The 20,905-nt window shown below is 44.5% G+C and overlaps 1 protein-coding gene across 1 annotated transcript in view; it reads right to left on the bottom strand.

Moving 5' to 3' along the window:
* Positions 1-20,905, bottom strand: part of ATAD3A (ATPase family AAA domain containing 3A) — a 67,354-nt gene that overhangs the window by 43,466 nt on the left and 2,983 nt on the right. Inside the window, exons 4-7 of the mRNA XM_077837314.1 lie at positions 20,570-20,629; positions 20,046-20,115; positions 17,383-17,548; positions 16,442-16,511 (exon numbers count right to left, since the gene is read on the bottom strand). Of these exons, the coding sequence (XP_077693440.1) occupies positions 16,442-16,511; positions 17,383-17,548; positions 20,046-20,115; positions 20,570-20,629 (366 nt within the window). The remainder of the gene's footprint in view (positions 1-16,441; positions 16,512-17,382; positions 17,549-20,045; positions 20,116-20,569; positions 20,630-20,905) is intronic.

Below are 20,905 nucleotides of genomic sequence, written 5' to 3'. Positions count from 1 at the left end.
AAAAGAAAACAGACCTGTCTCTTCATTGCGCAACGTAAGAGTGCACTGGACTGCAAGCTCTTCAGGCCAGTGAACATGCCCTTCATTTGTTCCATGAAGCATCTAACACATTTTGAAAATATTACAGCACCCAGTTTCAATAATTTAGAATGTTACTTGCAATACAAGAGGATTTAAAAAAAAAACCTGAGCAAGTCCCTTTAAATACTTTAGAAGGATTTCTACACGAGAAACTCTGAGGACAGCTGTGAAATCAAGAGTAAATCCAAGAATGAATGAGGCTCCAACTGGCAGTAACTTCCCTTGACCAAAGTGGCAGTTGAGCCCAGCTTCAAAGGTTGGCTCTTTCACAGAGTGCTTCATACCGATGGTGGAAAATTTGGTTAAAGGAAACAAAACAAGGTTAAAGATGAGTGAATGTTTGCTAGTGGCATGAGGGCAGCTTGGTCAGCTGGAAAAAAATCCTTGACTTGTGCTATTCCTAACAGAACGCTCAGGAAAGGAAGGTGCTTTAATATTTCAGCACTTTAGTTAAAATACTGTTGGACAAACAATCTGAAGTATCCCATCGGCACACTAGACTCTGCTGTTGGTCTTTGATTGGTACTACTTTGGTGGCAATTGAAGAGCTGTCTAGTCTAAGAGGACAGTTCCCAGAAGCTCAGATTGAGCTTTCCGAAAGGCATGTTAGAGATAAGGCTCCCAGTTTTCAAGTTAAGAAAAATCCAATTTAAGGAAACAAAAGGTGAAAAGCCCAAGTGCCCCATACCTCCTCTGCTATTTAGCAGCCTCTCAGTTATGCATGAGCCAACACCATGCTGTTCCTCATGTGAGCAGGATTACCCAGAGCAGTTGCCAGGAGAAAAACCTGCCAGTGAAGGGAGAGGATATGGCTTGAAATCATACCAGAAGCAGGTAAGCATGGAACTCCCAAATTTAATGTCTCTTTACCACAGCCACAATTCTGAACCGTTGCATGCTGAACTAAGTGAAGGTACAGCTGCAGACTATGGTTGCTGGGTTAGCTCGTGCACCTCTCCCTCATGGCCCCTGTAAAATAATTTTGGGATGGTCACAAAAATTCTTCCCCTTCTTCCATTCCCTTCCTTTCAAAGGGTGGTGGTTGGAGCATCTCCTTTATCCTTAGATGCAGAGGTCCTCTGCTTCTGCATTCAAGCTGCCAGGGTCAACAGCTGATTATTGGCCTGTTCTGAGTTTGCTATACAAATCTCTAACCTCAAGTCTTCACAACCACCTATAAACTACTGTGCCAAAGCCACGCAGCCCTTAGTGATCGAACACCGAAGGCTCTGCATTTTACCTTTAATTCCAATCCCCTTTGGCAACAGTCCAGGGAGGCATGAGGGGGCAAACAGGATGGAGAAATGGTGCCTGCTTCACCCTCCCCATCTCTGCAAACCAATCCCTCTTCCAACCAACTTGGCTTTATTTGCTCTAAATGAAACAAGCTTTAATTAGACTGAACTGCCTCCACCAGGAAAGCTGCCAGGAAGAAAGCTTCACTCAATAAGGTGAGCTGCCCATAGCCTGTTTAAACACCATCAGCAGCTGCTTTGACAAGCAGCCTGTAAATAAAACTTCCTTCAACAGCCATTTTAGTGTCCAGCTGACCTCTTAAAACCAATAATTACTACATGAATTGAGGGCAGAGAAAACCCCAGTCACTGTGCAGCAAAATGCTTTGAACAGGAAAAACGCCAAATTCCAAACGTCACAGGTACCAATGGGGCAAAAAGGGGGAGAGGAAGGCGGTCAGGGTTGTGCTGCAGAAAGCTAGTCCTATTTCTAGATTTTAAAGTCTCCTTAAATTACTCACTTACGGACCAACCTGGGAAAAGAGTCACAGCCCCATGGTGTTCTTGGAGCATTACTGCATGAGGGAACAATGATCTTCCAGCCAATAGAATCCTTAGTTGTTTTAACAAACTACTGTTCTGAGTGTCGTCTATGATTCTCCTTAAGATGACCTGACTTTCAGGAAATGCTGATCATACAGTCTGAAAATCTGGCCCCTTTAAAATGCTTCAAGTTAGACACCCAAAAATCAAAGCCACTTTTGAAAATCTTGACCCACATACACAAATCACTTCACCCACCACTGAAATGCAGCTACCTTGGGGTGGAACCAAATCATATATCAGAGCACAGTAACATGAAACAAAAGTGTAGGAGGTGAATAGTGTATCCAACCAAAACTGCACGGGAATTTTGGGAAGGCAGAAATATCCACCATCATACAACCACAAGACTAATAATTCTTCTGCACTCCTATAATTTCAGAGATGAACTTTTTCAAACCAAACCTGGTCAAACGAGTATTTCCCTTAGGGAAAGCTTTGCGTCCCAGCACTCTATAGCATGGCAGCATTACTATACCACGGAGTGAGTTATTTTTAAGTCTCCTCTGTACAAGAATTTAACTGTGTGCTGTACTGGCGGCTCCTCATGCAGCCGAGAAACTACTTGTTGGGATGAAGATGCTAAGACAAAGGTCTGAATTCTGCTTGCTACTGACGGCTAAGGGCATTTGTTTTCAGATGAATCTACACAAGCAATTCACCTGTCAAAATGAGGTCAGAGATAGCACAAAATATGATGGGAGATACCAACAACTCAGGAAAAAAGGGTGCAAAGAAAAAAGACAAGGAGCTAGAAAGTTACATATTAGCTGCATGCCCTTCTTAGGGCTGCTCTGTTTAAAGCTTCCTTGCCAACAGGACCAGACTCCTCATCTCTATAGAACATATAAATCTGGGAGGTGCTGAAGTCCCTAGCTCACACTAGCTAGAACTTTTACACTAACTGGATTGTAAATGCCATGTAAGTAAAGAGCAACTTGAGGGTTTACAATCAATGGTGGCTCAGAGCCCTTTTGGTATCGCTGTTACTAATCAGACTATTAATGGCCTCTGAACAGAAAGGCTAATACAGAGGTGTTATAAAAACAAAGGGACAGAGTTAATCAGAGAGACGGTAAAAACAATGTCCTGACGTGGACAGGTGTGTTGTGTGCAGCATCCCTTTGGAGAGAACCATACAATTTTGTTTGGAGGCTGCTGAAGTAGACAAAGCGAGTGCCACCGAGGCAGGGGAGAGGGGGAACCTCATCTTGCCCTGTTCTCATTTTGGCCCAATGACCAGAGAATTTTTTAAGCCCAAAACATAAGCATTGCAGTTACCTGATTACATGGATTCATTCAGTGACCACCCTTTAGATTTTCACTCCAGTCCTATCACACTTAACATAGTACAGCTCCCAATACTAAACTGCAAGACGCACTCAGCTACTGCTATTACCGTTCAGAAGCACGGACCTACATCCACATTACCATGCAGTGCTGCATATCAGTGAGCTGCGATTACGCTTGCCACTAGAGCTGTTCAGTCTAATGACCCTTATAAACACAATCCATTATAAACACACTACAGTAAAACCATGCCAACTGAAGCAGTATTAGCATAGCATTCTGTACAGAATACTGAAACATTTTTTGGAAGGGCTACTGCATACATGAAGAGGGCTGAAAACCCAATACAGTACCACCTTCATTATCCAAATGCAATAGTGTGTGTGTGTGTGGGGGGAATCAAATTACTTAGGACAGCTGTTTCAGATAATCCAGACAATTTCCATTGTGATTAATTGACATTGGAAGGTCTTGGTATTACAGGGTTGTTTACCTACAACTCAAACGCTGCTCTTATTTCAAAAAGGACAGGAAGCTCTAAACATTATTCCGAGCGGACTTAAGTGTCTGTTCACTTTTCCATATCAAAGACTTTAAATGAAGAATATAGGGAGCCCTGCTACACTCCATTTATTTTTGGCATCTAAGAATTCTGGGGAAATGCGTCCAAGATGAACATTAGACCTGCTAGGGGTATTCACAGCAGCATTTTCTCTCTCGTGGCTCAGGGGCTTCTGCCCATTATAGTCTTATCAGGGCGTTTCTCAGGAGTACAGGGAAACGGGGATGGCTGGTCTGAGAGTGTTTCAGCAGAAGCATTACATCCAGAGAATCTCCGATTCAGGCTCCAGTACAGTGCCTCTGAGCTCTGTTTAACCAGCGTCTGAAGGCTACCCTCATTCTCTCTGCAACAGTCAGATCAAGAATACTCCCCTTAGTTCTAGGCAGGAGACACATACTGTCTGCAAATATGGGGTGTGCTCTCTCTTCTACACTGAAAAGCTCAGGGATCTCAGCTCAACGCATAGGAATCTGTCAAGTGACCATTTCAAAGTCAGTGGAAGAAAGTTTACAGCTGTGGTTCATCAGGCAGGCTCCTCTGACAGCCCTAATATAACTGAAATCGCAATTTTCTCTGCACCAGATTCATTTGAGCCTCAGCAGCCCAGTCTGCTTAGGGCCTGATTCAAATTGGCTGCCTATTCTTGCTGGGAGACCCACTCGTTGACTTCAATGGTAGTTTGGTTGCAATAAAAAAGGCTGAGGTGAGGTTGAGACCGAATAGAATGTAGTTCTACATTCAACCTACACAGACCCTTACTGGAATGGGGCCATTACAGCACCTACAGCCAGAAGGTGGGGGTGGTATAGGGAATAACTGTCCATGGTCATGAATGTGGAGAAAGTTAAAATTCTGCTTCTGCAGGCTACTCCCATATTTAATATTAAGCATCTGATTTAAAAGAACAGGCTTGGTAGAAGCAAGCATGAAAATAGGAGGGGGAATTTTTGCCTGGTAACAGTTCAAATACATCCACTCCCACCTTCCCTGAAAAGGTCATGGAATCTGCAAACGTGATCAGCTGAAGCAGTGCATGGAATTGGAGAACGTGTCATCACAATGCATCAGGGATACAACCGTTTCAGAGAGCACAGCATCAAAACACGGACGTGTTACAACTAGACATGAGTAGATGGGGCTGAAGATACAGGTGGTGCAGGGACTCATAAGTGTCAGTATGGGGAACTGCAACAGAGGTGGGCTGTGATCTGCATTTTAAAAAGGAGCTAGTGAGTGGAAGATGAGAAGGGAACTGATATGATGGCAGCAAAGGCTCAGCCTCCAGCTGTAAACAGGGATTGGCAGAGACCAAACCTGGCTGGAGGTGGGGGATGAACAGACCGGATCATGCACAGCAGACAGAAAACAGCCACTCAAAACCCAAGACTAGCTTCAAAACTGAAGCCACTTTGTAAATTATAATCACCCTGTTAAAAACTACAGCTCTCAGAAAGCACAGGACACAAAATATCCCCATCAATAAGTGAAGCAGAAAGCCCAGAGACTTCCCCTCGGGTTACAGCTGGTGTCCAGTTCAACAATCCTGAGGTTAACTTGTACTAAACCAAGCAACCCTGCAGGCAGCTACTTTGCACTAGCTGCCTGTCAGACAGAGTGAGGCACGCTGCCTTTCAGACAACACGAAGGACATTCTGGTACACTGCTAAGAATAATGCTTCAAAGGGGGATGGATTAGAACAGCAAGACTTCAAACACATCTTCAATGTGTATGGGCATGTCTCCTTGTTTCTAGAGATGGAAAGCACTTGATGGCTTCCAAAACCCTTTATTTAGGCCACGTTGTTTGGCATTCCCTTGCCACGTAAGCCCCAACAGTTGCTCTGCCCCCAAGTTCCATCTGCCAAGACATGTGCAGGATCTTCTCCCCGGAAAATCATATTCACTGTTAATTACAGCAAATGGAAATTCTGCCATATTGCACACTGAGTCTTTGGGCTGCCAATGCTGCGCCTTGAACAGGAATCGTTCCAAAGTATCTAAAGGTCGCCAATTTAAGAGTTAACGTTAAAGAACTCTCCACCAGATTATTATGATGAGACACTCCGATCACGTTTCAGGCCTCAAAGCCCTCTGCAAAGATGGCTACTGTCCCTCTTTCATGGAGATAAACCTTAATATGGAGTCAGTGGCCCAGTCAGAAATAGAAACCAGATCTCAGAGTTTCCTGATCTATGCAGTAGACAACACTGTGGGGTTGCATGTTGGATCTGCCTTTTTCCTTCTAAACTACTACAGAGCATTGCTGGTTAAAAGAGACCTTGAGGGCTGACTGCACTTCATCCTGTTGAGGTAGGTAAAGTGAGTGCCACGGAGGAGAGGGAGAGGGGAGAGCGTGCACACGCCTGGACAGACAGTAACGGTCCCATGGCCCTTTTTGTAAGAGCTGGGGTTTGGCTCATTGTCCCTGGCCAGAATTCCCTTCCCCTTCCACAGTGAGATAGTATGCTGTGAACTAGGGGTTGCCACCTGCTAGGCATACAATCCGTGAAGTACTTTGGAGTGGAAGAGACTATGCAAGCAGAACATTAATCACCATCACATTGTGTATTTTAGGAACAGCTCACCTTAAGGGAAAAGGCACACAAACTAACAGCAATTTTTTTTAAAAATGCATCAGAAGCAGAAAGCCTGCCAAATGGGCCACGGGAGGATTGAGGTGCTGAAGAAGCACTCGAGGAAAACAAGGGGGGAGGGAGAGCTCAGTGGTTTGAGCATTGGCCTGCTAAACCCAGGGTTGCGAGTTCATTCCTTGAGGGGGCCATTTAGGGATCTGGGGCAAAAATTGGGGATTGGTCCTGCTTTGAGGAGGGGGTGGGACTAGATGACCTCCTGAGGTCCCTTCCAGCCCTGATATTCTATGATTCTAAGGCTGCTGCAGAAAAGCTAAATGAATTATTTTCATCAGTCTTCACTGCAGAGGATGAGGGAAGATACTCACAACTGATCCATTCTCTTTAGGTGACAAATCTGAGGAACTGTTCCAGATTGAGGTATTAACACAGGAGGATTTGGGCTAAAATGAACAGCAATAAGTCACCAGGACCAGATGGTGTCCACCCAAGAGTTCTGAAGGAACTGAGAATGAAATTGCAGAACTATTAACTGAAGTACATAACCTATCGCTTAAATCAGACTCTGTACCAGATGGTTGGCAGATAGTTAATGTAACACTGAATTTTAAAAAAGGCTCCAGAGGCAATCCTGGCAATTACAAGCCAGTTAGCCTAACTTCAGTACCAAGCAAACTGGTTAAAACTATAGTTAAGAAGAGAATTATCAGACACATAGTTGAACACGATATGTTGGGGAAGAGTCAACATGACTTTTGTAGAGGGAAATAATGCATTAACTATCAGTCAGAATTCTTGAGGATGTCAAAAAAGATGTGGACAAGGGTGATCCAGTGGATACAGTGTACTTAGACTTTAATAAAGACTGACAACATCCCTCCCCAAAGGCTCTTATGCAGAGTGAGCAGCCATGGGATAAGAGGGAATGTCCTCTCATGGATCAGCAACTGGTTAAAAGATAGGAAACAAAGGGTAAGAATAAACTGTCAGTTTTCACAACGGAGAGAGGTAAATAGCAGGGTCCGTAAAGGATATGTACTGGACCAGTGCTATTCAACATATTCATAAATGATCTGGAAAAGGGGTAAACAGTGATGCGGCAAAGTTTGCAGATGATGCAAAATTACTCAAGACAGTTAAGTCCAATGCTGATGACGAAGAGCTAAAAAAGGATCTCTCAAAACTGGGTGACAGGGCAACAAAATGGCAGATGAAATTCAGTGCTGATAAGTGCTAAGTAATGCATGCTGGAAAACAATCAAAACTATACATACAAAATGGGGTCTAAATTAGCTGTTACCACTCAAAGATTTTGGATTCATCATGGATAGTTCTCTGAAAACTTCTGCTCAACACACAGTGGCAGACAAAAAGCTAACAATGTTAAGAACTATTAGGAAAGGGATAGAAAATAAGACAGAAAATATCATAATGCCACTATATAAATCCATGGTACACCCATACCTGGACTACTGCACGCAGTTCTGGTTGCCCCATCTCTCAAAAGATGTTAGAATTGGAAAAATTACAGAAAAGGGGCAACAAAAATGGTTTAGGGCTATGGAGCAACTTCTGTATGAGAAGAGATTACAAAGCCTGGGATTGTTTAGCTTAGAAAAGAGACGATTAAGGGAGGATATGACAGAGGTCTACAAAATTGTGAATGGTGTAGAAAAAGTGAATAAGGAAGTGTTATTTACCCCTTCACATAACACACGAACCAGGGGTCACCCACTGAAATTAACAGGCAGCAGGTTTAAAACATGAGGAAGTACTTTTTCACACAACGCACAGTCAACCATGGAACTCATTACCAGGGGATGTTGTGCAGGCCAGAAGTATAACTGGGTTCAAAAAAGAATTAAATAAGTTCATGGAGGATAGGTTCATCAATGGCTATTAGCCACAACGGTCAGGGATGCAACTCTATGCTCTGGGTGTCCCTAAACCTCTGACTGCCAGAAGCTGGGATTGGATGACAGGGTATGGATCATTGAATAAATTGCCCTGTTCTGTTCATTCCCTCTGAACCATCTGGCACTGGCCGCTACTGGAAGACTAGATATTGGGCTAGATGGAACACTGGCCATACTGGGTCAGACCATTCTGATGTTCTTAAAAGGTTACTGCTTTAACTTTGAAAAGGAAGGTGTTTGGAGAATAGGCAGGCGGAAAAGGGCAGTTCTGCAAAACACACCAGAAAAAAAGAAACTTAAGCTCTGTGCCCCAGAACCCAACAGCACAATTAGTTTACAGAGTAATTAGCTTAACGTTTAATTTACAGCCAGATGCTGGTGATTCAAACCAAAGCAGCTCCAGCTAGAGGAAAAAAAGCAGGATGCAGCAATTGCTTTTAGAGCCAGCAAACACACTACTTCTCTCAAAGAGAACGACAAGGTCAAACCAAGGGCTCAAGGGCAAACAGAATATGAACACCATTTAATTTTACTCACTTTAAGTGTGCGGTAACAGGCCTGGAGGGCTCAAAATAACATCAGATTCATAAGATAGCAGGAAGACCTCAGCATTCAATTTATCTCAATTTATAGAGGTGTTGGAAGGAATCCACAAGGGAAGGCAAAAAACCCGTTGCCTTTTTCAGCAAGCCCTCTGTAAAGATACTCCACCCACAACCAATACCTAGACCATAACATGGGACCTTGGGCACAGATCATCTGCTTTGAAACATGGCAATTAATATTAGTGTATCACAGAACTGGGTTAAGTCACTATTATAGGCTGCAAAAATTAAAAGAAGACCTGCCAGAGAGATATCAGACTTGAATTTCACTATTACACACCTGCAATATAAGTTATGCACCACCACAGCTTTGGGATGGACAGATAAAATAAAAAAAATGAAACCCACAAAAATCTCAAACCATTAGTCCAGGCTCCCACATTCCCACTCACTAATCCAACCCCTCCAATTCTATTCAGGTTCTTGTAATGTCTCTGTAACCATGGTATCCAAATGCTTCACAAAGGCCTGAGTAAGTGACAACCCAGAAACAAGCGTCTTGCTCTCTTGGACCTGCAGGGAAAGTGAATTCCAGAACAGAGATCCTCTCTGACAATACCCTGCATCAATCAGCTGAGTAGAAACATTGGGACTGCACATAAGGAGGGGCCAGGTAGCCAGTAGGCCTGAGAACATAGGGTTAGGTCAGGGAAACCAAGATAGAAGACGGGAGAGAGAATTAACCTAACCCACCCCGACTCCCCAAATCCTGCTCCCATAGATTTCCAAGTGGCAGAAAATACAGGTGTGAGTGCTTGAGAGGAAATACAAAGTTTAGCTTAAAACTCCAAGTTCACAACATAAGAGCTTGTTATTTTGTACAAAGGCTGGAACAAAGCAGAGGTATCTGGATCAGGAATTTGTGCAGCTGAAAGCACCAGACAGTAAGTTTAAAAATGATCTGCAGGTTCCAGATGCCCCAGGTACAGCCTACTTTCTACAAAGGGATTCACTCAAAGCAGGTCTCCCTTTCACTGGGGTGGCCGTGCAATGTCCCCTTTGTACCAGCCCACGCAGGAGCCTCTATGTATAAAACCGGAGGGAGGAACAGAGGTGGAAATGGCTTTCAAGCAAGGTGTCCATTTTAACAAGCTGGGCTACTAAAAATATCTTCTCAAAATTACAAATCGGGATGTGTTGCTCAGTTTGTAACGTTCTAAAGAGGAAACTTCATGGCAACAGGAACAGGCTGCCCTGCATTCATGCTGTGTAAATGGCACAGTGCAGCTTTAAGCCACAATTTATTCCAGCAAATGCAACGGGCTTCAAGCGCTTGACAGGCTTGCGGCTCTGTGATGGAAAGGAAAATATGGCCTCAAAAAAGTTTCTGTAAAAATTCATTCAAAAGGTGGTAACAAATGTTAAGTAGGAATTTCTTCAACAGGTGGCTCCACCGATTTTGTTTCAAGGTCAACTTTAGCATGAGCAAAATCCTTAGCATCAATAAACATACACAGGACCACACAGGGGTTTGGGGGAGCGGGACGGGCGGAGGGCTGAGAGGGGCTCTGAACAGAAGAGTCTGGGGGCTCAAGTCCTTCCAGACTCCTCCACCAGTTCCCACATAAATGGAAGGTGTCCCCTATACCTATCACCCAATGGCTTTGTGCTAAAGCTGCGCTATTAACACTACTGTATGCTGCCACCAAGACTTCCAGGGAGAAAGTAAAATGGTTGAGCATCATTCTGCTTAACTGTATCAGAGAAAAAGCAGGGATTCCTGACCCAGCCCTGACACTGCATTTACTAAAGTGACAGCAAGATCAGTACACAGCAGTAAGATGGGAAGCTTACAGTCTCTGTTATTGTAATGGAAACAAGAAAATCTTCAGAGATGGTTAAGCCTTGACTTGCTTCCAGGCTTTGGGACTGAGCACATGGGGTCCTCTCCAGCGACCTCTCTGGACAGTTTAGGAGTGGCCGCAATGAGAGCCCCACCCAGTCATCTTCAGCTAGAGGAATGGTGGCAGACACACAAGATCTTCACAGCAAGCAGGGGGAATAAGGAGTGTAAGGGAAGCAGGACATTAGAGCTCGGAGGGAGAACGTAGAACGTCTCGCAGCGGCCTTAAAAAGCTGTAGCTTAAAATAGCAAATTAAAATCAGCTTTCGTGCTGCATCTCCTGTTATTCCCAGAGTCCCTGAGAGTCCCTAGAGGGCAGAGCATACTAGAAACTAGAAGGGAGGTAGTATCTTCATCCAGCATCCTACCTGCTCCTGAGCTAGCGAGTAGCTAGGCAGGAAAGTGGGTTACCAATGTCTTTTCAGTTCATTATGGAACTAGGTCAGTGACTCGACTCGCTCCATGTGGCCACTGGATACAGTCAGAATTCACTAACCCAGAAAACTTGCACTTTGGAGCAGGGGGAAGGAATGTAGAGCCCTTGCCCCTGGAACTCAGTGCTACAGAGCCAGAGTTCAATGACCATTAGTGTATGTCTACCAGTTAGAGAGCACATAGAGATCATGGCAAGTACCACACTGCCGCTCCACCATGACCTAAAACAGGGGGGTCTCAGCCTTTCTTTCTAAACACCCCCCTCCCCACAACATGCTATAAAAACTCCTGTGCCACAATAACTGGTTTTCTGCATATAAAAGCCAGGGCCAATGTTAAGGGGTAGCAAGCAGGGCAACTGCCCGGGGCCCCAGGCCACAAAGCTACATTGCTCAGGCTTCAGCCCCGGGTGGTGGGGCTCAGGGTCCTAGACTTCAGCCCCATGTGGCGGGGCTTCAGCCTTCTGCCCTAGGCCCCAGTGAGTCTAGTGCTTGCCCTGCTTGGCGGCCCCCCTGAAGCCTGCTCGCAGACCCCCAGGGGGCCCTGGTTGAGAACCACTGACCTAAAACACTCCCATTGACACTGACTAAAATCAAGTACACCCTTCTGGTCTCATGCCACAGGCCTTCTTGTGGAAGAGAAGGATATTCGCAGAAGATGGTCTGAAACCTGGGCCGAGATACCAAACAAAAATCGAATTGACAACCCAACTGTGCAAGTGTCGGGCTTCTCCTCCCCGCAGAGCATATGGACAACTCTAAACTGTATCCACACCTGACGTGGAGGATGCGCATACTTACTCCATAGATGGAAAGCGAGGAAATCGCCCAACTGTGACTGTGGAATGGTGCCAACTTTCGGACACATCACGGATGACTGCCCAATCCACGCTCATCCTGGAGGTGTCGTGGCTAGCCACATGGCTACCCCCTCTGCTCTGGGATGGATAAGAGACCTTAAGATGCCATTGCTTTCACTGTTCCACTCTTGCCATAGGAAAGAAGAAGGGTATGTCTACACTGCATGTGAAGGTCTGACAGTAGCACGGGCAGGCATGCCCATCTAGCAAGCACTGGTAACAGCAGCAGTGTAGATGTGGCAGCATGGGCTTCAACATGGGTCAGCAAGCCAAGTATGTACCCAGGATCCCCGCTGACTTGGGAAGCTGGGAACGAGCGACAGGGGATGGATCACTTGACAATTCCCTGTTCTGTTCATTCCCTCGGGGGCATCTGGCACTGGCGGAAGACAGGATATTGGGCTAGATAGATCTTTGGTCTGACCCAGTAGGGCCGTTCTTATGTTGTACGCTGGTTGTCCATACCGCCCCATCTACGCGGCTATTGTTACCTGTGCTAGCTAGATAAAGAGGACAAAGTAGAGGAGAGTGGAGGCCTGACAGGCTGGGTAAGCAAGAATGTTTGATGGACAGCTGTCCTATCTAACGGGTGAGTTAACATAAAATTGTACCTCTGCCTAAAGCAGAACACTAGTATAGTTTATATATCAGTATCCCTTATAAATATGTATCACATTTTGAAAACAGGAAAAACACACAGGTAAACATACAACAGCAAGTTTTCAGCCAAACCTAATAGGGCCTCAGTAGCTGGACCTCAGATACAGCATCTAAATGCTGGTATCTTGCAGACCTTAGCTAATACAAAGCAATATGCATTAGACAAGATGCTGGGTAAGGGAAAAGGGTCCAATGTGAGCTTTTCACAGCATTCACAAGGCATTTAAACGCACAAACCAGGCTTAAAGCAGTGTTTGGGTAAGTTAGAGCCAAAATCCTAAGAGTAAAGGGGTTTTGTGATTGTGCTTTAATATTAACTGTTCACACAATTTTTAAAGATTTCAGTGAAAAACTATTTTTCTGGATTTAACCACCCCCCCGGATGGTGATGTAACCCCAAGCGTGACAACTTGGTGCTAGTGTAGGAGACAGAGAGAGACACTGACCTCTCTCATCTTACAGTGCCAACGGAGTAAAATGCAAAGAGTAAACAGAACCAATGGCTGATGATTAATTCAGCTTCTAAAATGATTTCTGCTTTGACAAAGTAATTGTCACCATAGCAAACGGCATCTTACAAGACTGTTAGTCTGAAAGGGTCCTTTTAATGCTAATGCCAACAAACTTGGCAAAGGAACTCTTCTAAATGCTTTAGGACTGAGCCCACTGAAGTAAATAGGAATCTTTCCATCAATTTCAAGTGTCTTTAGACCAGCTCCTAGCAGCTTTTTCTTGAAATTGCAGAAACTGCAAGCTCATTTAGTGAAGCTACTATGTATATCAGACATGCTGCAATATTTAGGCACAGCAGAAGTAAGCAACATTATTTTGTGTGTAAATTACCTCTGCATGGCAGGCATAAGGGTAATATTCATAGGAAAACGGCTCCACCTAGTCATTCATTTGAGCAGATACACTGAGGACTTAGTCTCAGTGTCCTTGGGAACTTTAGCATGCAGATTCCTTACACAATAAGCTGCACAATGCAGGTTTCACGCATGCAACATCAAGGGCTCAATCCTGCTTTCTGGTGCACTGCATACAGCAGCACTGCTCTTGAAAGTTCAGCTATTGTGTAAATCGCAGATGACTTTCCAAGATAAGCAGCAGCAATGTGTGTCATACAACCAGGCAGGAATGAACCCAACCTGCTTGGTAAAATTTCTCTGCAGAAACATACAGCTTCTTAAACATTTCTCTGCAGATTTGCAGCCCAGGGTCTAAAGAGGGTGTCTGCGGTGCCATGTAGTGTTAGACGGAAATACACCAATACACAGAAAACTGCTGAGATGACCAGAGCATCACGCATGTCCTTATGTTTCCAGCATGACTCAAGCGCTAGATCAAAAAAAGCCTCAAGTGTTCCTTTTATTTTTAAAATTAAAGAACATCTGAAACTGTTAAATCCTAGGGCAAAGATTTAAAGAAAAAAGTTCATCCCCTGGCTGAGAGTTCATTACCAATTTTAAACCTAGAGCTTTTCTCCTCCCAACAGCAAATTAATAAAGCCACTGCAATTAGACTGCACTACAATGGAAACCGTGAAACTTCACTATTGTTCTGCCAACAGCATTGCTGCCATAAAGCTACTTATGAGTAAACATTACTGCATTTAGGTGGTTCTCTACCATTGTCAGTAATGCCACCTAGTGTTACAAATGTATAACTAGGCCTATGTATTGTAGGGACTGAAGTAACGTGCATTAGCCGCTGTGCTGCCAGCAGACTAGACTGGGAAAATAAAAATCAAATGTCTCTTTTGTTAAGCTTTTCCCCCTCTAAATTAAGTTTTTCTGATTCGCCTTTGGCAAATCAAAGCGGGTGCTTACAGCCTAACATTAGAACTTTCTTCTGCCCCAGCGAACGGTTGCAGATGACAGCAACATGTTCAGATCCAATCAAGTTGCTGTAGCAACGAAATGCTGATTATCCAAATCTGTTCAGAAAGCCTCCAAAACCTGGTTGCACACTTCACCGTGTAAATTCTATCCTCAAGCTCTTGCTCAAGAGTCTGGATTGCTAGATACCAAGTGCACACATAAGGTGTAAGAATGCAAACAGGTGGAAGCCCTGGTCTCACTAGTGTCTAAGGGAGCGGAGTTCCTGCTGATTTCTTTTGGTGCCTGTACTGCGTTATAATTCACCTGAGTCTTGCTGGATATACAGTGTGGTTTAATAGAAGAGTTTGTTTTTCAGAATCAAAAATACATTGTGAGGAAAAGCCAAAAAATCCTCAATTGTAAAAGCCAAGGCTTCCCATAGTATGCTCCAGTGAGTGTTAGACACATACCCAACTGGGTCTGTGGGTCCTGATCCAAAGACTCACGTAGGTTTTTGAATTAGACCACTATTCAGTTTCACACTGCACCTGGCTTTATAAAACCAACAGGCAGAGGTGAGAAGCAGGCAGAACAAACCTAGAGGGCAGTGCAAAATTACGTATTTTTTCATAAGAGGAAGTTGGTAAAAACAGTGGAACCAAGATAAGGAGAAGAGAGAAAGTTTAACCGTTAGCAGGTGTTTGACGGCATAATTTGTATTTATACTGTACAATACACAGGAAGGAAACCCTTCTTAATAAACTGCTTAGTTACCCAGAAAGCTTCTCATGACTCTCACTTGCAGCTCAAATGGTAAGACCCACTGCGCCTCTAGTGATCAATGCTTGGCATATTATATATATATGCTGATTACCCCTCCAAAGTGCTATATGAACCTCAGTTAAGGGGAAGAAAATGAATCTGAACACAGATCTGGTTGAAAGAGGAACAGTGTCCCAAGGGAAGAGGAGGAAGCCCTGTTATTCAAGTCATTGACAGCCAGAAAAGGGCAGTTTTCCCGCTCTGTCATCTTAGTTTTCCAGGCTAGACCTGGCCTATATTTTGAACATTAAAAAACAAACAGAAACTCCCTTCACTCCAAAACCCCCTTTTGGAGCTTTGTTGTCCAGCCTAGAGTAAAGAGGGCATAAGCTCAACTTGTTCCCCCTCTTTGCAAGTACACCTTAATGCATTTATGATGCTCTTTCCATCCCACCCCGAAGAGTCACTTCCAATTTTATTACAGTGCCACCGACAAGACACCAAGACAGGCTCTTCTCTTTCCTAAATATGAGAAAGGAACAGGAAGAATGCACTGGAGTTCTTAATCAACACTATTAAATGAATTGCAATGTTCGGCCAAACAAAATAAAAGGAGCAAAATAAGTAGAGATATCTGCGATTCCAGTGAGGGTTGTGTATTTACTGAAAGATGGAACTGTCAGTGTTTACTTACTGATGAAAAAGCTAACAAAAAAGTCACTGTAATCTAGTCAATTTCAGAAAGTGAGTTAGTAATATCAGATGTTCTACTTGTCCTTGTGACACTCTTGTCAGCTTCTTGGTTTAAAGACAGTCTCATTTTTAAAATAATTTATCCTCTCTGTTGTTGCTGGATGAAAGACCCACAAAAAACCAACGGGCAGGGGAAACTGAATACAGGAGAAACAGTGAAACAGAGTACATAAAATGCTGTAACATGCACAAAGTAAATGGGAGAAGTTTCATTTTTGTCTACTCTTGTAATAATTATAACCTTGCTTGTTAATTGGAGGCAGACTTAAGTATGCTTTTGAGTTGATGGTGTCTATCTCTGATAGTCAGCTCTTAGTTTCTAACCCAGAATTTTTAACATTACCAGGGACAAGGAGAAAAAAAAATACAAAATCAGGTTCGCAAATAACTGTTGTCTATCTTCCAAAAGATATGTCCACAGCTTACCGTGGCTGTAACTTTATCCCAGTCTGTTACAAAGGCACGAAATCCTTCTCCAAACAATGTACCCGCTGTCCTGTGGAAAGAGAGCAGCAGTGTAAGCAGAGACTTTGGAGCAGAGGCAGGAAAGGGGGAAGGATTTTAAGTTTGAAGGACAGAATTGCAAGCAGCTTACAAGATTACTCCAGTTTCCCTGATGACTTTCTTCAGAACCAGTCAAAGCTAACAGAGCTCACCCAGGAACCCAAACATACAGGGCAAATATATTTATAATCGTCTGGTGTATATGGGATTAAATCCAGAAGAGCTTCTGGACCAAAGCTAATATGTTTACTTTTTACTCACTTCATTAGAGTTGAATGATAATAAAATTTCATGGTTACTTAGCCATTCTAGATACCTTCCAGCCAAGAATCCTAAAGGACTTCATAACAGTCAATGAATTAAAGCTGACAATACCCTTGTGAGGTAGGTAAATTTTACGTTTGTTTTGTAGGTGGGGAAACTGTCTCAGAGATTAAGGGTGAAACCTCCTTTCACTGGAGCCAATGAGAGTGTTGCCAAAGATTTTCACAGAGCGAGGATTTCCCCCCAAAATGATCAGGTTAAGGTCACGTGGTCTGTTAGAGAACTCAGACTAGAATGCAAGTATCCTGGCACCCAAAACATGACTAACCACTAGACAATAGTTCTCCTTTCCACTACACTATCCACCCTAATCACACCTAGAGATAGGGAAACAGCAGTTTTTAATACGCTACCTTGGGGCAGAAAATGAAGGAACACCAGCAATAACAATCTTTCCCTTTAAACTTGTGCCAAAAAAACAACAACAACAAAAAAAACAAACCCAACCAAACTCCAAGGTTTTTTATACAGCCCATTTGATGGGGGTGGTGTGAGGCAGTAGCAAGGTGACCAACTCCCCTCAGCTGGTTTGCACATACTTGAGGGAATCTAACACCGTCTGGCGATGCTCAGCAGCTTTCAGGCGGATCTGCTCCCGAATGAGATCTGCGTTCTCACGCTCAGCCTTTGCGCGGGCTCGCACTTCCGCTTCAATACGCAGCATCTCATTCTTGTGCCGCAGCTCCATCTCCCGCTCCACAGTGGCTTTAAAAGAAACAAGGGGGTGGGATTTTACTCTGGGCTTTATCCCAAAAACCAGCTTTTGGGAGAGGGGTAAATATTATCAGCTTTGCTACATGTCAGATGCTTGTGACCTGACAACAGATTTCAGTGACCACCAGCCTGCCCACAAAAGGAAGCAAATCAATACAACAGCATGAAAGCTAAGTCTAGGAATCTCCCCTCTAAGAACAAGGAGATGGTCATCTCTGTAATATTTAGGCAGGAGTGCACCAAGAATTATCATTGCATTCTGGGAACACGTTACCAAGAGAATACACTGAATACATTTGTTCAGAGAAGAGCAACAAAAATAATCAGGGTGAGTGTGACATCAGAGAAAAGAATAAGAAAACTGAATACAGACTGGTAGAGATTGGCTGTGCAAGGTCAAGGGGGAGATGGTAACAAACCTAAGAATGTACACGCCCAGGATGTGCAACTAGGAGTAATGGGATGAAAGTGAAAGGTCAATGTAGGCGGAGTTAAAGGAAAAACATCCCCCAGGAGTGAAATCTACTAGACTACGGACAGGATTGGTAGAACTCCATTTTTAGTTTTTTCCAATTCCAAAATTCTATATCTATTTTTATTTTTAATAATCAATTTTTAATTATTGCTAGTTGCTGGAAATTAAGGGTTGTAGGGTTGAGGGTTTTTTAGGGCAGTGCTGACAGCGAGGCTGCAGAGGCTCCATGCACAGCAGAGGAGCCCAAGACACCCAGGCACAAGGTGCAGGAAGGCTGTGGTCCTGCAAGGGTGGAGCGGAGACCCCAGCCAGGACTCTGAGGACGACAAGCCCTGCTCGCAGGGGGAGGCCACCATGGTGCTGAATGGCTCTGTCCCCAGCTGGGAGCCCTCTGCCGATCTGCTGTCATAGGAGTGAGGACACAGCCAGTGCCAGTGGTGCTGCAGAGGGATCTCTGCCCTGCTGCAGGGCCACCGACATCCAATCCCTGCAGGCGCCCGGGGGAGGCTGCACTCCCAACAACTGTCACCAATTGATATTCTTTCGTTGATTTCAGCGTGTCAGCTGAAATTTATATGCCAACAGTTATCAATTTAAATCAAATCCCGCCAAGCCTAACTATGGAACAATCTCCCAACAAGGCCCAGCATTTGAAATACTTAAAATTAGAGACAAACACTAGAGGATGCATTAGAGGGGACAGTACTGTGCTGGACTGCAGCAGAAGGAACTGGATGACTTCACAGATCTTTTCCACTTCTAATGTCTACGTGCCTACAGAAAAAGCCAGGTCACAAACAGGACAGGCTAACAAGATACTTAAAATCGACACTGGATTTCAAGTGTTAATGCTCTAGAGAAGTCCTAGCCAAACACCCGATTGATTCTATGATAAAATGGTTCCTGATAAAATCCGGAGGGCAGGAAATGCAGGAGTGCTGCATTACCTACAGTATTACTAGACCAAGAAAGGTTGGTGTGTTGCAGCGTTCGGCCACTGGAAGCCACACTCGAGTGCTTTCATGTAAACAAAGGCTCTCTATAGAAGTTTAGCCTTTCCCAGAAATGAGCTACAAGCACCAGCAACTCCAAGAGATCTACAAGAACACGCAGTAAAGTGGGGTTTAAATCTACCCTGCACTGTCTGTGTGGACACTGCCCACACGCCCGAACAGTTCCATAATGCACTTTGATCTACTCTGCTTTGGAACAGAGTAGATCAAAGTGTACGAGGGAACTGTTAATGTGTGTCAGCAGGGTCCACAAGGACAGTTAGTTTGCAGCAGGCTAGTGCGGGTAGATTCACATCCTGGCTTGCCGTGAACTAAATGTTCTTTTAGACCAGGGGTGGGCAAACTACAGTGCGGGGGCCACATCTGGCCCTCGAGCTCCAGCCAGGGGGTGGGGTCTGGGGCTTGCCCCGCTCTGCGTGGCTCCTGGAAGCAGCGGCATGTCCCCGCTCTGGCTCCTATGCGTAGGGGCAGCCAGGGGGCTCCGCACATGGCCAATGGGAGCTGAAGGGGCAGCGCTGCAGACAGAGCAGCAAACAGAACCGCCTGGCCATGCCTCCACGTAGGAGTCGGAGGGGGGACATTGCGCTGCTTCTGGGAGTTGCTTGAGGTAAGTGCCGCCCAGAGCCTGCACTCCTGACCCCCCTCCCGCGCGCCAACCCCCTGCCCAGATTCCCCCTCCCGCCCTCCGAACCCCTCGGTCCCAGCCTGGAGTACCCTGGCCCCACTCCAGAGCCCACACCCCAACCCCTAGTTGTGAGCATTCATGGCCTGCCATACAACTTCCATATCCAGATGTGGCCCTTGAGCCAAAACGTTTAACCCCCGGTGCAGACAAACCCTAAAACCAGCTGTGATTTAGTTGCTGCTTGCAGATCCTGCATTATGAGCCCTCTAATAGCCTACCAGTCAGTATGTACTAGTACTCCAAATACAGTTCAGAGGTTGCTCTGAATAGCCACTTAATCCCCAACCAAAAGGCGGAACTGAAATATCACATTACCTCGCCTCATTGCTTCCTGCTTCTGCACAGATTCCTCCTGCTTCCTCAAGTTCTCTTCATTAAGGAGTTGCTAAGAAGAAGAGATCACATCAGAAGATGAATTAGGTTGGGAGAAAAGGCAAAACAGGAAGATGGAAAACTGTAGTTTTCACACACACTAGCTGTTTTAAGATCGCCAATCAACCTAATACACATGCAGACCTAAACATTACAAATGCTCTGGAAAAAAAAATACTTAAGAATTAAATATGTTCTTCCTCCCAAAACCCACAATCTCATGTTCTCCCAGCTACTTCTTGCACCTTTGTCCTATTTGCTGTCAGTTGCTTTTGCATCAGACCTGCTAGGCTTGGAATGTAGTAACCCTGAGGCTGTGCAAAAAAATCTAAGCTCTCCCATCACAGTGGTGCATAGCATCAGTCACTGGGTTATGAGGGTGGAGCATAATTTAGCATCATTGCTCCTAGTGAAGTTAACACAGATTGGCTAAGCTCTCAGCAGTTTTAGAAGATGGAACATCTTACCTGCTGTCGCAGCTGCTCTTCATAGCGCTGTCTTGCCAGTTTGTCCTGATATTGGGCCCTCTTCAAAAAGAAAAGAGGAAATGCAATAAAAACCCTGCTCTAATCAGCAAACAAGACTTGAGTATAAGAAGGAAAAGAGATCAGCATTTGAAATAGAACACTGTCAATGTGTTAGACAATCAGTCCTAGACCAGTGCCAAAAAAGCTCTGATGGCTGAAGATGTAGGGCAGAGGGGGTTGATACATATAAAATTAGGGCTCGTGACAAATGGCAAGGATGTTGAACCTTAAAAACCAGTTTGTCAGCAATAAGAATGAAAGCTGAACTGCATTTCC

This window comes from Eretmochelys imbricata, chromosome 18 (genome assembly GCF_965152235.1).
Source record: "Eretmochelys imbricata isolate rEreImb1 chromosome 18, rEreImb1.hap1, whole genome shotgun sequence".
NCBI classification, from domain to species: domain Eukaryota; kingdom Metazoa; phylum Chordata; order Testudines; family Cheloniidae; genus Eretmochelys; species Eretmochelys imbricata.
The sequence above is the reverse complement of the archived record's forward strand: the minus strand, read 5'-3'. Positions and strand labels throughout refer to the sequence as shown.